Source organism: Stegodyphus dumicola, chromosome 6, assembly GCF_044657685.1.
Source record: "Stegodyphus dumicola isolate Sdum_Otavi_A_Nest chromosome 6, ASM4465768v1".
NCBI lineage: Eukaryota > Metazoa > Arthropoda > Arachnida > Araneae > Eresidae > Stegodyphus > Stegodyphus dumicola.
In genome coordinates this window covers 69,282,954-69,297,510 of record NC_140773.1, presented here as the reverse complement: position 1 = coordinate 69,297,510, position 14,557 = coordinate 69,282,954, and the positions used below count along the sequence as shown (strand labels likewise).

The following is a 14,557-nucleotide window of genomic DNA, read 5'->3' as shown; positions in this document are numbered from 1 at the left end:
TATGGTACAAAAACTTATATATTTGATAATAATTGACCTAAATCTTCCCTATGTTTTCTTTGCATATGAGAATGACTTTGGTAAAAATTTAGTCCGATGTCTTGTCCTCTTTACTGTGTATAAGTGCACATTTTTGGTAAAAAAATTTGCATAAATCTCCAATTACCTATTTACTGCATTTTTCGTAAAATGTGCTTATTTTAATCTCATATTTTTTATATAAATCTATGCAAAAGTGTTCTGCATATTATGATTAAAAGATAAAATGTTAATTTGATATCAAATTTTTACATATCCACCTTTTAGATATGCACAGCAATATGGAATATATATAACTGGAAAATTTAAATGCAAAAAAAAATTCATTTCTATTCAAAAATTACGTAACACTTAAAAGGCTGAAAATCACTTTTAATATTTCATTTTGAAGTGACTACAAAATATGCAATAAATTTTGTAAACCTGAGTTCTATGTTTTAAATCAATTAATGCTATCATTCATTTACATGGCATAAGAAAATGTCCTTCGGAAAAGCAAATAATTTATTTAAAGTGTTATTTAGTAATAATGAATTTAGTAAACAACTGTTTGCTACAGTTGTTTACTAAATTTAAATTTATGAAATGAATTTAGTAAACAAAAATGTAAATGAACGATAGCATTTATTGATTTAAAATATAGAATTGATGTTTACGATATTTATTGCATATTTTGTAGTCACTTTGAAATGAAATATTAAAAGTGATTTTCAGCCTTTAAGAGTTACGTAATTTTTGAATAGAAATTTATTATTATTATTATTATTATTATTATTATTATTGCGCATTTACTAGTGCATTTAAATTTTCTAGTTATATATATTCCATATTGCTGTACATAACTAAAAGGCAGATATGTAAGAATTTGATATAGAAATGACATTTTACCTTTTAATCATAGCATACAGAAAGTTTTTGAATAGATTTATATAAAAAATATGAGATTAAAATAAGTACATTTTACGAAAAATGCAGTGAAAAGGTAACTGGAGATTTATGCAAATTTTTTACCAAAAAATGTGCATTTATACACCGTAAAGTGGAGAAAACATTGGATTAAATTTTTACCAGTCATTCGCATATGCAAAGAAAACAGGGAAGATTTAGGTCAATTACTATCAAATATGTACGTTTTTGTACCGTAAAATACGGGAAATATATACGTTAATTTCTATCAAATATATACGTTTTTGTACTGTAAAATACGGGGTATATCTACCTCAATTTTTACCTAATATATACGTTTACATACAGTAAAAAATCGGGGAAATTTACGTAAATTTTTACTAAATATATACGCATACGTGAAGCAAAAAATTGAGATTTACGTATATGCGATAAATATATGTAAATTTTTACTGAAAATATACGTAAATCCCTGAAATTTACGTATATTATACGTAAAAGTTGCGAATGAACAGCAGTCTCTCGCGTAAATATACCTAAATTTTACGTAAAAGTTACGTATAGCATAACGTAAAAATATGCGTAAATATCTAGTAATTGCCACTGGACACTTTTTATGATATTTTTACGTTCAACTTGAACGTTTTTTATACGAAAGGCGATTCGTAAATTGCACATATTTTTCTTGTGCAATTTATGAATGCATGCTGCCTGGGGTGGTGTAAATGCATGTGTTATCGATACCCTAAGCAAGCAGTAAGGTATATCTGTTGCTGCGTGCTAGTATCAGAATGGCGAGAGCTAATCTGAGTTGAAAGCCGTTGTCTCTGGAGGTACTTGAAAGAAGAGGGCGGAGCTACTGGTCATCTTGGCCAATGGTGAGTCTGAAAAGGAAGTGTATCTACTTGCAAGACAGGCATTGATTGGGAGGGGGGAGGAGTTAAAAAGAAATAACATATTGAACAATATTATTGAATGGCGTAAGTCTATTTTGAAGTAAAAAGATCATGGAAGGTAATAAAAGTTACTTCTATTGAATTGAATTAAGATAAAGATTAAGCTGGATGAGATACGAAACAACTGAGTTAATTTAATAGATAAAATATTGGCAAAACTTATCTGACAGAACTTTCTACCAGATGGTGACATATATTTTTCAGAGTCTAACAGTAGTTATGAAATTAAACCCTTGTTAAGGAATATTCTTTGATATTGCCAAGAGATGGCGTTAGAAGTCCATTTATTTGCTTCTTCGCCTTCTTAACACGTGACTTAAAAAATGTTCTTCTTGTTGAAGGTAGAATTCGATGCACTACGCAATAGAATTCGATTTAGATTCTTTGATGGAGCTATTCAGTTCTTGCTTTTTGAGCCTTAATATTCGATTCAGGCATTTTAGCCTACATTTTATATATGTAAATATTAATTTTAATTAAAATTCATGGAAAAACCTCCAGGCCATGCATCTCATTTTGGATTACAAGTGATTCGAATTTGATCTAGAACTTTCATTTCAAATGGTGCATCCGCTACGGGAAAGAATCTGATTAATTTGAAATTTTGTGTTTTTCGCCTTTTGGAGCTTTGTAAGCGAAGACTGCTCACGGCAAGTCTCCTTAGATAATTTATTAAAATGGAACAGAAGACACTAAATAAGAATCGAGCACATATACGTGCTTCTGTAACTCAAATTATTAAAAATGTAGATGAGTATTTAAAAGAAGAAAAATAAGAAGAGTTAGAAAATTGTTTGGAATTGTTAAATAGTACAGAAATGGAACTAAATGATTTAAATGAAAAAATACAAAATTTAATTGAAGATGAATCAAAATTAGACTCAGGTATTAACACTTCTATGGAATATAATGATAAAATAATAATAACGAAGTCTAAAATCAACCGTTATTTAAGGAAATACAATTCTCAAAATGTCAACACAAATTTAAATAATTCATCTACAGAAGTTGAAACCAAAAGACAGATTGAAGGCAATGTGAAATTGCCCAAACTGTTAACTCACTAATTTTCTGGAGACTATAACGATTGGATGAATTTTTGGAATTCATTCAAGGTAATTATTCATGACAATGTTAAGCTTTCGAAGATCGAAAAATTTAATTATTTGAAAACTTATTTATATGGAAATGCAGCATCAGCCATAGAGGGTCTTTCAACCTGAAAGGTTAATTATTACTCTGCTACAGACATTCTTAGAAATAGATTCGGTCAAAGTGAAGTTATTATCAATACACACATTTCTATTCTCTTAAATTTAAATCACGTTCAAAGTTCAAGTGAAGTGGCAAAATTGCGAATACTTTATGATACAATTAACGTTCAAGTCAGAAGCCTTTTAGCATTTGGTGTGAAACCAGAAACATATTCCAACATCTTTATTCCAATTTTGATGAAAATTGTCCCGAATGATATAACTTTAGAATTTCGTCGTACAAATACTGGAAATCCTTCAACCTATGATTTAAACAAATTTCTAGACTTTCTCCGATTAGAAATAGAATCGTGAGAGAAAATTAATCCCTTATCCTTTCCACTAAAGTCAAAACCGGAAATGAAAAGTATTAACAGATATCCACCGACGCCGAAACATAAAACAAACTGTCACCACACATGAATTTATGGCAGCCGCGTCATCAAATCTAAACTGCATTTTTTGCAAAATCATGACTCAGAGTCCTGTTTATGCTTCACAATTAATGAGAAGAGAGATATTTTGAAGAACCAAGTGCGGTGTTTTCTTTGTCTTGCCCCTAAGCACAAAATTTCACAATGCCGGCAACGTCAAATTAAAGTTTGTAAAATTTGCAAAGGTAAACATTCGGAAGTCATATGTTTTAAATCCAGTTTGATGGTTAAAAATACACCAAGTGATAAAAAGGATAGTATATCAGTTTTGAGAAATGATACACAAACTAAAGAACAGAAAGAAGAAATTGTTTCGGCCGTTTCACATAGTGTAAATAACACAATTCTTTTACAGACTTGCACGATAAAAGCTAAAACAGCTAAGGAAAAGGTGTTTGCCAGACTTTTCTTGGATAGTGGAAGTATGAAAAGTTTTTGTGCTCGCAAGTTAGCTGACAGATTAAACCTCGAAGTCATAAGAAAAGAAAAATTGTCTGTCTACAGTTTTGGGAATATTTCACCCATCCAAAAAAATTATGACATAGTTAAATTAACTTTAGAACATAGAAGTTCTCCTGATTCTAGAATAGAAGTTAAATTATTAGTAACTGATCATATATCAGGTACAAATATTCCTCCTCCTAAATCAGAAGAAATTAAGCAGAACAGACAATTAAAAAATTTGATGCTCGCAGATTTCCCAATTGTAAAAAACCCATTGCCATTCTTATTGGAGCAGATTATTATTACAACATAGTAATGGGACACGTTAAATACTTAAGCAAAAATCTCGTTGCAGTGGAAACTATTTTCGGCTGGTGCCTACATGGATCAAAAGGTGATGATGATGTCTCTTTACCTTTCCTATTGATCCCGTTGGGGCCATTAATGAGCGGAATATTGGTGTTGCATCTCTTAAATTTAGAAAGCACAGATCGAGTTATCACCCACTGAAAGCGATTCTAAATGTCTGGCCCAGTCGAGTTGTGCATGTTTTTTTAATAGAGTCCTGACTTGTTGATTTAGCTGGTTCAGTAAGGTTTTATCAGATGGACATCTGAATTTTTGCCACTGTTTGCATGCGTGGTTCCTTCTTCTGATTAGTTCTCTTATGTTACTGTTTTTATACCTCTTATTCTCTCTTGCAATTTTGCTGCTTTTGAGTAATGCGTCAAGAAGCTCTTCAGTGAATTCTTCTGTAAGGGCATCTAACTCATCTTTCATTTGTACTGTGTGTGTTGGGTACTGAATGTTGTTTAGAGCTTTGGCATAACCTGCCCAGTTCGTAATAAGGGCTCTTTTGTGTGGTGTACTGTAGGTATTGGTATTGACTTCATTATTACAGGATTGTGATCAGATGACATTTCAGTCATGCTTTCTATATAACTCGGCGAGTTAATATTTTTTTAAATGAAAAAGTCAATATCAGATGGTCTACCACTCCCACAGTGTGTTGTTTTTTTCTGGAAATGCTAGGTTAATATTGGCCGCTTGGGCAAAGTGACTAATAATACGTAAGTGTTGATTAATATCACAGCAATTCCACTCGCTGTGGTGTGCATTGAAATCTCCACCTATAATGACTCGATTGTTAATATTTAATAGTGTTTGCAAATCCGTCTTGACAGGATTTGCAGGTGTGTGTATAGGAAAATAGGTGGAGATAACGGTGATTGGTCGTGATGTGTTTGGAGTGAGTGTAATAGCTAGAGCTTCAATTGCTAAAAGCTGTGGTAATGGAGTGACATAATGAGAAGTGGAGCGCTTAATTAAAATAAGTAGTCCACCTCTTGCATTACCTCTAGGTGCATATCTGCCTACAGTTGATCTGTCCCATCTGTGTGTGAACATAATTGCAGGTTCTAAAAAAATTATGAGGGCCAAGCATGTGTTCTTGTAGGAGTAGAATATCGGGGGCAAATTCGTGTAAAAACTCGAGCTCGTAGGCTTTCGGGAGCAATCCAGTTGCATTCCATGTAATTATAGTTAAAGGCATACTTTGATTACACTGATACATTTTGAATTTCATTAACTATTTCAAAAAAATAAGAACATTTTATCAACAGGATCTGTTAATTCTCTCAACTTAGGCATGAAAGTTTTAAATACATTATTCATTATCTTTATGTTTTGAAGTCCAAAGATATTGTTAAATTCTGCTACATTTTTAACAAAATTTACAAATTCTGAACATTGATTTTTCTCCTGCGGAGAACTGGAATCATTATTTTCAGAAGAGATTTGCTTAGTATTTTTTACATTAGAAACATTTAAATTTTTCAGAGCATTACTAATATAAGTAACATTAAATTGCACATTATTCTTAACTGATTGGTTTTGTGCAGCAGTAGCCGAGCTGGGGGATTGCACATTAGATTTATCGTTAAAATTAGGAATTTGATTTTTCGTCATAGCTGCATAAAAGATTCCATTTTTTACAGAATTATCTTTTTTCTGTTGGTTACTCTTATTTTTTAGGAAATTTCCCGCATCTACAATACGACGCAACATGATTTTTTTTACAGTTGCTGCATTTTGTTCCCCAATGCATCCCTTAGTTGGACAATCCATAGTCTTATGTTCTAATGAACATTTCACACATCTAGGCAAGAAGCAGTTCTCCGAAGAATGGTGCCACTTTTAGCAATTATAGCACTGTGGCACCTGATTCTTGGAGACGTACTTCTCCACCATCACAACAAACAGTAACAGATCAGTAACATAAAAGATTTGGTCTGACATTTCATTTTTCATTACTTGAACAAGAAATAATGGCATAGGGGCACATGTTCTCCATCTAGTCAATTGGGTAACTTTGCTTATGGAGAAGCCTCTGGCTGTTAGTGCATTTGCTATATCATCTGTTTTCGTAGTGTTGCATAATCCTCTAAAAACTACTTTAATGGGTCGAGCATAGTTTGCATTTGTAATATAATGTTCAATCTTTTTTTCTTGAAATAATGAACTAAGAATTCTGTGATCCTCAGCTGTCCTTGGTAGAATTTTTAGCAGCTCACCATTAACTTTTCCGAGAAATTTTGCCTCAGTCATTAAAGCCAATTTTTTTTAGAAATTCCTCGTGTTTAAATTTGCCTGGGTTTACAATTATAGGTGGGACAGTCTGAGATTGGATATTAGTCGGCTGCTGCTGCACTGCCCGTTGGGGGTAGCATTACTAGAAGTTTCAGCATTATCATCATTTTTATCATTTAACACGTTAAATTTATTACTACATTCAACATTCAAAGGTACTTTTTCTAATTTTTGAAGTTCAGCAGTTTTAGTCGATAATTTGAATTTATCATCATCTACTTTCTTAGAATTACTATTAATTTTACATTTTACCTTAGCATCACTATTTTTTGTCTTAAGAGTAAGAACATTTTGGGGGCCAATGCCTGAATTACAAGGAAGATTACACTTACCTTTTATATCTGCTGCCTGGGCCTGGAGCGTATGTAGAGCTTTAAAGAAGATGTTCCGTAGTCGTGTCCGCATCCGTGACCGGTCGTAATTTCTGGCACTCAGTAATAGTAGTCTTAATTGCGGCGATCTTGACTTCTAAATCGTTGAGAAGATTAATCCAATAGTCAGCATCATTTGTATCCAAAATATCTGCGGGTGGTAGGCCAACACAGCTTTCCCTGATAGAAGGCGACTCTGGAGTGGCGCTAACATCCATCGAGAGATTCACATCGTCGTTCGATTCACTCGTCGTAGTCGGAGCATTCATGATGAGCAACCTACACTCGTGAGGATCAAGGACACAATTCATTTCTATGGAACTGAATTAGTTTAAAAGAATGAAGTTCTGCCAAAATTTAAGTAGTAGTTGTTCTGCTTTGGGCTATAATTCTTTTTAGCACTTCAGGATCTTTTTATATTTGCAGTTACTTTGACTATATGATGTCCTTTGGTTTTGTAAGCATACAAACGTGCTGGGTACTGTAGCCCTTTATATATTGAAAAAAAAAAAAAAATCTGTCTTCACAGCTGGTACACCAACTAAATAAGCACCAATAATTTGCCCTCTTTTTTTCTCTGATATAACTCTAATCTACGTTCTATTACTTTCAATATATGAAATCAATACCTTTAATGCCACTGGAAATTCAAACACCATGCAGTGCAGCTGTTGCTAATATTGTAGCGAAAATTGCTCTTTTCAACAGAATATTTCAATCTGGAATGTTCCAGCATGTTCACCAGCTGTATATAAGTAGTTCTTCGTTCAGTTTGAGTTAATAAAAAGTCTTGAGTTTAGACTTGCGTACTGGCCTGATCATTTGTACGATCCCTTCAACTATGCGACAATATTTTAAAGAAATCATAAAGTTCCAAATCATAAGCAGGCTTGAAATTTGAAGTACTATGTTGGCTAAGTATTTCAATTTTGTTGCCCAACCTCTGTTTACATAACATTTTTTTAAATGAATCTTTCTCTCTCTTTCAAAAACAAAACAAAAATATGCCTGGGAGATAAAATAAGAAAATCATCACATCCCATTGAAATTACTAAAACAGTACGAGACAATACACAGAAGATGTCACAAACTCACATAAGATTACATCTAAAGTTGTTATAACTTATTACAAGCCAAACCTTGTTACACACCATCAAATGTTATAAAAAGGAATGTTATAAGCTTGTTTTTTTTTAAAAAAGAACATACATGAATAGTTTAGGATTTCAGTAGGAACAGATACTGCAGCACCATCACTGTAAATATAATAACACTTATATAAACAATGTGATTTCTGGACTTTGTTTTTAAATGTGACAAAAAGAATATAAACTGAAATTTTATTGTATAAGTAACTGCCCTTTACATTTAGTTAAGTATTCAAAAATATACTTTATTTTTAGATAACGGAGTAAGATACTGAATATGGAAACAGAATAAAATTTAAAGAAATTACATGCACATTGTATATTAATATATTTTACCTGTAGAATATAATCCCTTGCATCTAGTACTGACAGAAATCCAGCATTATTCCCATATTCAATGATAACCTAAAATTAATCACATTTTAATAGATATCTGGAATAAAATATCACACTTGTGAGTACATAGTAAGTTTAATAGAAAGATTAAAAATCTCAGTTTTTAGATGTATTAATTTTTGTTGAAACAGCATAATCTATTTCAGTATATTTTATGAATACTTTTTAGTTCTTTAAAAAAAAAAAAAAAAAAAAAAAAAAAAAAAACCTGCCAAAGCATCATTATTTGAATTAAACCAAGCAATAGAATTTGATGATATAATGATACCTAAATTTATTTCCTATTAACAAAACATTATTTTTCTCAGTAAGAAATGAGGGCGCAATAACACTGCAATTTAAAATTAAAAATTTGAAGATAAATAATATCATTGAAAATTTTTAATACAGTATTAAGCATATACTAATCTTCCAATTTAGATGACACATGGGGAAAAACACATTATAATATTAGTTTCAGTTTGAAATAAATATGATACACATACATAATAGAAACAAATTAAACATGCATGTTTAAAAACAATGAATAGAATATATTACAAAAATCAGCCACAAAGATTGAGGTGCAAAAATACAGTGTTTTTTTAGGTGTTGTAAGACAATACATAAAAACAAAATACTGAGGCAATAGAGAAGCAGTTCATGCAGAAAACATTCTTTTAATTTTAACACACAAAATAGTTTCTGAAATAAATATTTATAGAAATATATAAATTTTCAAATTGCAACATAGAGAGACATATAATAAATACAATTTTTATTTCATTATTTAGATTTCCTGACTTCTGTAAACTATTATAAAGCATATTTACTTTAAAATTAATAATTTTCATGTAACTATATTATTCTTCATTACAATCAACTTTTATTAAAAAAATTACTATTCAAAAGGGAAGAGACTTACCAGAAAATCATTAGTTTTTCGCCATAGCGTATCTATTATTTCCATTCTATCTTTCAGAGAAGGCAAATCCATTAATGAAAAGGCACTTACAACTAAATCATATTTTATCTACATAAATAAAAATAACAATCAAATTACTATAATGGCATTTTGGAATAATATAATCATTCCAAAATAATATTTTATAAAATCTAGTTTTCATGACTATTTTGAAGACCAGAAGAATCTTTTATAGAATGGAAAAACTTAAATACTTTTTGAAAATCTCACCCTTTATCTTTAATGACAAAAGACTACATATAGGATTTGAGAAGACTTGTAAAAAAATTCAAAAACAGATTAGAAGAAATTTTTCTATTATTGATATTACTTAAATTATCCCTTAACGATGAGTGTATCATATATGTATCAGCAGTTAATCCTTTTACACAATTACATGCCGCTTCGTGTAACTCACCGTGGAGACGGTGTGTTGTTGCAGTAGTGTAATCTCGCAGGACGAGTATTTTGCGTCACTAAGCTTAACTTTAAAAAAATTCATTAAAAATATTTTTTTATCAACTGTTTTGATTTTTTCAGTAATGGTATCTAACAGTAATATAATCATAAATGCAGAGTATCAATAGATTCTCAAAAAATTAATTAAAATCTAAATTTAAAATAAAATACTTGACTCGTCTTCAAGAAATGTTGTAAAATACTTACTTAAATCTATACCCAAACATGCATTAAAAATAATACAATATATGTCCAAATATTATAGCATAAATGATTCAGAAAGGAGACAATGTGTGACAATCTAGTTGCTATCATTTCATTTGTTAGGAAATACATTTTCTAGTCGAATTTTTTAATTCCATCCCAGCAGAATAATTAAGTCTCGCAATCCCCTCATTTTAGGCACATCTACAGGAGTATCTCGATTTTGGATGAAGTCGGATATTCACTGAATCTTTTGTTCATAGAAATTATTAGGTTCTTTAACTAATATTTTCGTTAGATTATTGAAAATAAATGGTGAAAAAATTAATTTCATTCACATAACTTTGACTTAAGTTTACTGCTGCAATTCCCATAAATTTATAAGGCTTCAATTACTTAAGAGATCAAGTTCCTGATGGAGTAGCCGCTGCTCTGCTGGATTGTGAGGTGAAAGCAAAACAAACTCCCAGTTTAGTCTCTGAGAAAATTCCGGTATCAAAACAGCTATTCTCGTTGATCTAGAGTTTTCAGTGCGAAAATAGTCACTCCTGTGCTTTACAGTTCGAATATACTCTACTTCCATTAAAAACTTCTTTCTCTTAGACATCGCAGTCTTAGTTTAACTCTCTTACCTAGTGCAAAAAACTTATGTCTGCTATCTAAAGAAGATGCAAAGTGAATACAAATCAGAGTTCCTAAAACCGCAATACTTCTCAATCTTCCCATGGAGGGGGGAGAAACAGAAAACAAAAATGAAGCATTGGATACTTTTCAATGTTTATATCACATAAAGCCAACTGAGAGTCAGCTGGGTTTTGTTTACTTTATATCATCTCCTCGTACATCTAAACAAATCATCAAAATCAGAAAGTAGTTCACAGACACAAGGACAACAATGTATATGTTCAAATAAACTAACTTTAGTGGACATGGAGTGTCATCTAGTGATTTTTAATAATGTGTATGTTTGAAAGTGCACATATGTCATATACCTCTGGCAGATCAATGCAAGCAGCGATGCACCGGTGCATCCGACTGCTGCTAGTGATATTTGGGACTGATGCACATATGACACACCCATCTGCCGAGGGTTTTTATTCAGCATCATGCAGTCACGAAGGGATTAGGAATCATACAATAACATCATAATACACACTGCAAAAATATTTGAACTAGCACTATTGAAAAATATGTTAATACAGCTGCTGAATTTGGGGGAAAAAATGATGAACTGCCACAAATACACTCATGTTCATAAATTAAGGATAATTCAGAGTCCCGCGGAAATCGAACTCTAAAATAAATATATCACCTCTAAAATCACTACACTCATCTTCAAGAATCATATGCAAATTTCAGGAAGTAACAAGATGACACCGATGGTACGTCACAATGACGAGAGTGTAAGAGAGTGATATGTAAGGAATACAGGCAAAGAAGTAAAATTGTTAGCAGGCGCTTTATAAGCATTTCAGTGTAATAACCAAACAGTTATAACACAAAGGACGCATTTGGATGATTTTTTACGTGGTATAATTATCGGCCGTCTGGAATGTGGGCGTACCCAACTGGAAGTATCAGACGAACTTGGAATTGCCCAGAGTGTCATCTCCAGGCTTTCGCAACGATTCCAAGATGATGGTAATGTGAGTAGACGTTACAGCACAGGTCGCCCCAGAGTTACAACGCCGAATGAGGACCGGTATTTGGCAGTTACTGCCAAAAGAAACAGGCGGAGCACAGCCTCAGACCTGTTTCATAGAGCTCCGGACTTTCATACGTAGAGCTCCAGGCACCCGATACCAGAAAGAAAACATCATTGAACGACACTGTTACGGTGGTGCAGGAGTGCTCGTTTGGGGTGCAATTATTCTGGGTTCCAGAACGGACCTGCATGTTCAAATTGGAACCATGACAAGCCAAATCTATCTGGACGTCATTCTGGAACAACATGTACGTTTGTTTCGGGGTGCCATGGGTACGCAATTTGTGCTTATGGATGACAACGCCCATCCTCACCGTGCTAACATCGTAAGCGAATGCCTTCAATCGGAGGATATCACCCGTATGGACTGGCCAGCAGTCTCACCGAACTTGAATCCAGTAGAGCACATATGGGACATGCTGGGCCGACGAGTTGCAGCCCGTCAACCTCCTCCTACATGTCTACCGGAACTTCGGAGAGCATTGCTTTTTGAGTGGTGTAATATCCCCCAAGATCAGATCGATAATTTGATATTCAGCCTAGGCGTTGTATGGACTGTATTACATCGTCTGGGAGACATACAATGTATTAAAAATCATATCAACCATGTAATATTGCTTTTTTGTAAATAGGTTTTTTTTTTTGTAATTTGCTCCAGGGAGAAAAAATCGCTAATTTTTTTAATAATATCAAACATATAGCATCTTTTTTTGCTCTTTACCTTTTGTTTAATAAATAAGTCAAATTTGTTTTGCTTCAACTCTTCCTTTGCCTGATTTTGCATTATCCTTAATTTATGGACATGAATGTAGTTTCAGCTTTGGTACGGGGAAAAATAGCGTATTCATTAAAAAAAAAAAAAAAAGCACTAAAAGCAAAAAATAAGCACTAAAAACAAAAAAATAAAGTCTCTAAAGAAAAAGTAAGCACCTATAAGGGCCTTTATATTTTATTTTCAAATATAAGGACTTATAAGCACTTATAAGGACCGCTATGAACCCTGTTAATAATTCATTAAGCAAATAGCCCATTTAAAATAAAACCTCATATTTTGGTTGCAAACTCAATAATTACTGCCATACAAATAAATTTTTATTACTTTGTAAATCAGAATGCAAAATTTAAACTAATCAAAATGTAGGAATATATGTATATGGGTTGATCAACTGAAATCCTCTTGCAAATAATATATATAAAACTTATTTACCAGGTGCAAGTTAGTGACTTTTTCTAAAAGATAAATTATCAATATTTATCATATGTAATCAAACATTATCAGCAGATCAAAAGAAAACACACTTTAGTAATTTAAAACACACATTTAAATTATTAAATAAGATTATGCAATACATTATAAAAAATTACAGACTTATCTTTTTCAAGAAATCTTTCTTTTTTGGGGGGGGGAGGGTGTTGTTCTCCCCATACACCCAATAATCTGTATTTCTAAAAATAAAAAAAAAAAAAAAATAAATAAATAAAAAAAAAAAAAATCCTACAATTCCACAAATTCAGCATTCCAGACTTGTCTTTTTTTTTTTTTTTTTTTTGTGTGTGTGTGTGTGTGCGTGCGTGCATGTGCTTGTATGTGTGTTGTTGTTCTTTCCATGCATACACACACACACCTTACAGCACCAGTATTGTGCACGTAGCCTTGGCATTGTGCGCTAGTCATTATCAATATGGTCCAAGACCATGGCTAGCACACATCATGATAATGAAACTTCAACATCCATCTCCAAATATCATAACAGAATACATTCTAATGTAATGAAAATAGAAAGAGGGATTCTATTTTCACCATTTAAAAACAACAAACAGCAAACGAAAACACAGAACACATGAAGAGAATAATAATGAATTGGTGAAATAACTATTACATCATGAAGGCATGCTAAGAAGGCAGGAGAAATATACCTTATAAATACAATAAATCAGAAAATTTTAAAAAATACTTAATTCATTAAATATCTATAAGCAAGGGACTTACTGTTTCAGAAGCTGGTAAAAATTGACGATGGTATACTGTTTTTATAAGCATTTCTTCTGTTTCTGAATCTAAAAAATATATAATCACTATTCAGGTGAATTAAATTCAAAGTAAAGACTAAGGTATTTTCTGATTATTTGTACCCCCATCAAAAAGGTATGAAAAAAATTGTTGGCAACCTGCCATGTCTTCAAAAGTATTAATGTGGCAACCCATGTATAAGCATAGTACACACATTTGAATATATGTATATTTACACCTTTGAAATTCATTTAACATATTTCTAGTTAGTATTTCTTTTTTTGCATAGAGTATACTCATTTCTGTCATAATGTATAATAATAGAACTACACAGTTAGCTTTCTTTTATTTTCATTATGTTGAAACATATACTGAAGTTTGCCTTTTGCTGCTCTTGGGCAATCATGATTATGGCCAGTGTGAAATCTGGGTTTTGAAGTGAGGCTGAGTTTGTGCAATTCTCTGTTTCTTTTAGCTTAAATGAATAGCTGTGTACATGGGAAGCACATTCTTTCATAAAAAAGATAAAAAAGTAATGGCAATGGATACATCATTGAAATAAATGTGAAGATACCAAATCAAATGTTCTACTCAAAAATCATCAACAAGAAATGCTTTCCAAAGTTGTTAACAAAATTG

At 32.0% G+C, this 14,557-nt stretch overlaps 1 protein-coding gene across 2 annotated transcripts in view; it reads right to left on the bottom strand.

Moving 5' to 3' along the window:
- Positions 1-14,557, bottom strand: part of LOC118190978 (ribosome assembly protein METTL17, mitochondrial) — a 166,848-nt gene that overhangs the window by 74,449 nt on the left and 77,842 nt on the right. For both annotated transcript variants that reach the window (XM_085818485.1, XM_085818484.1), the window contains exons 8-10: positions 13,898-13,965; positions 9,501-9,608; positions 8,537-8,605 (exon numbers count right to left, since the gene is read on the bottom strand). In XM_085818485.1, coding sequence (XP_085674611.1) covers positions 8,537-8,605; positions 9,501-9,608; positions 13,898-13,965 — 245 coding nt within the window. The remainder of the gene's footprint in view (positions 1-8,536; positions 8,606-9,500; positions 9,609-13,897; positions 13,966-14,557) is intronic.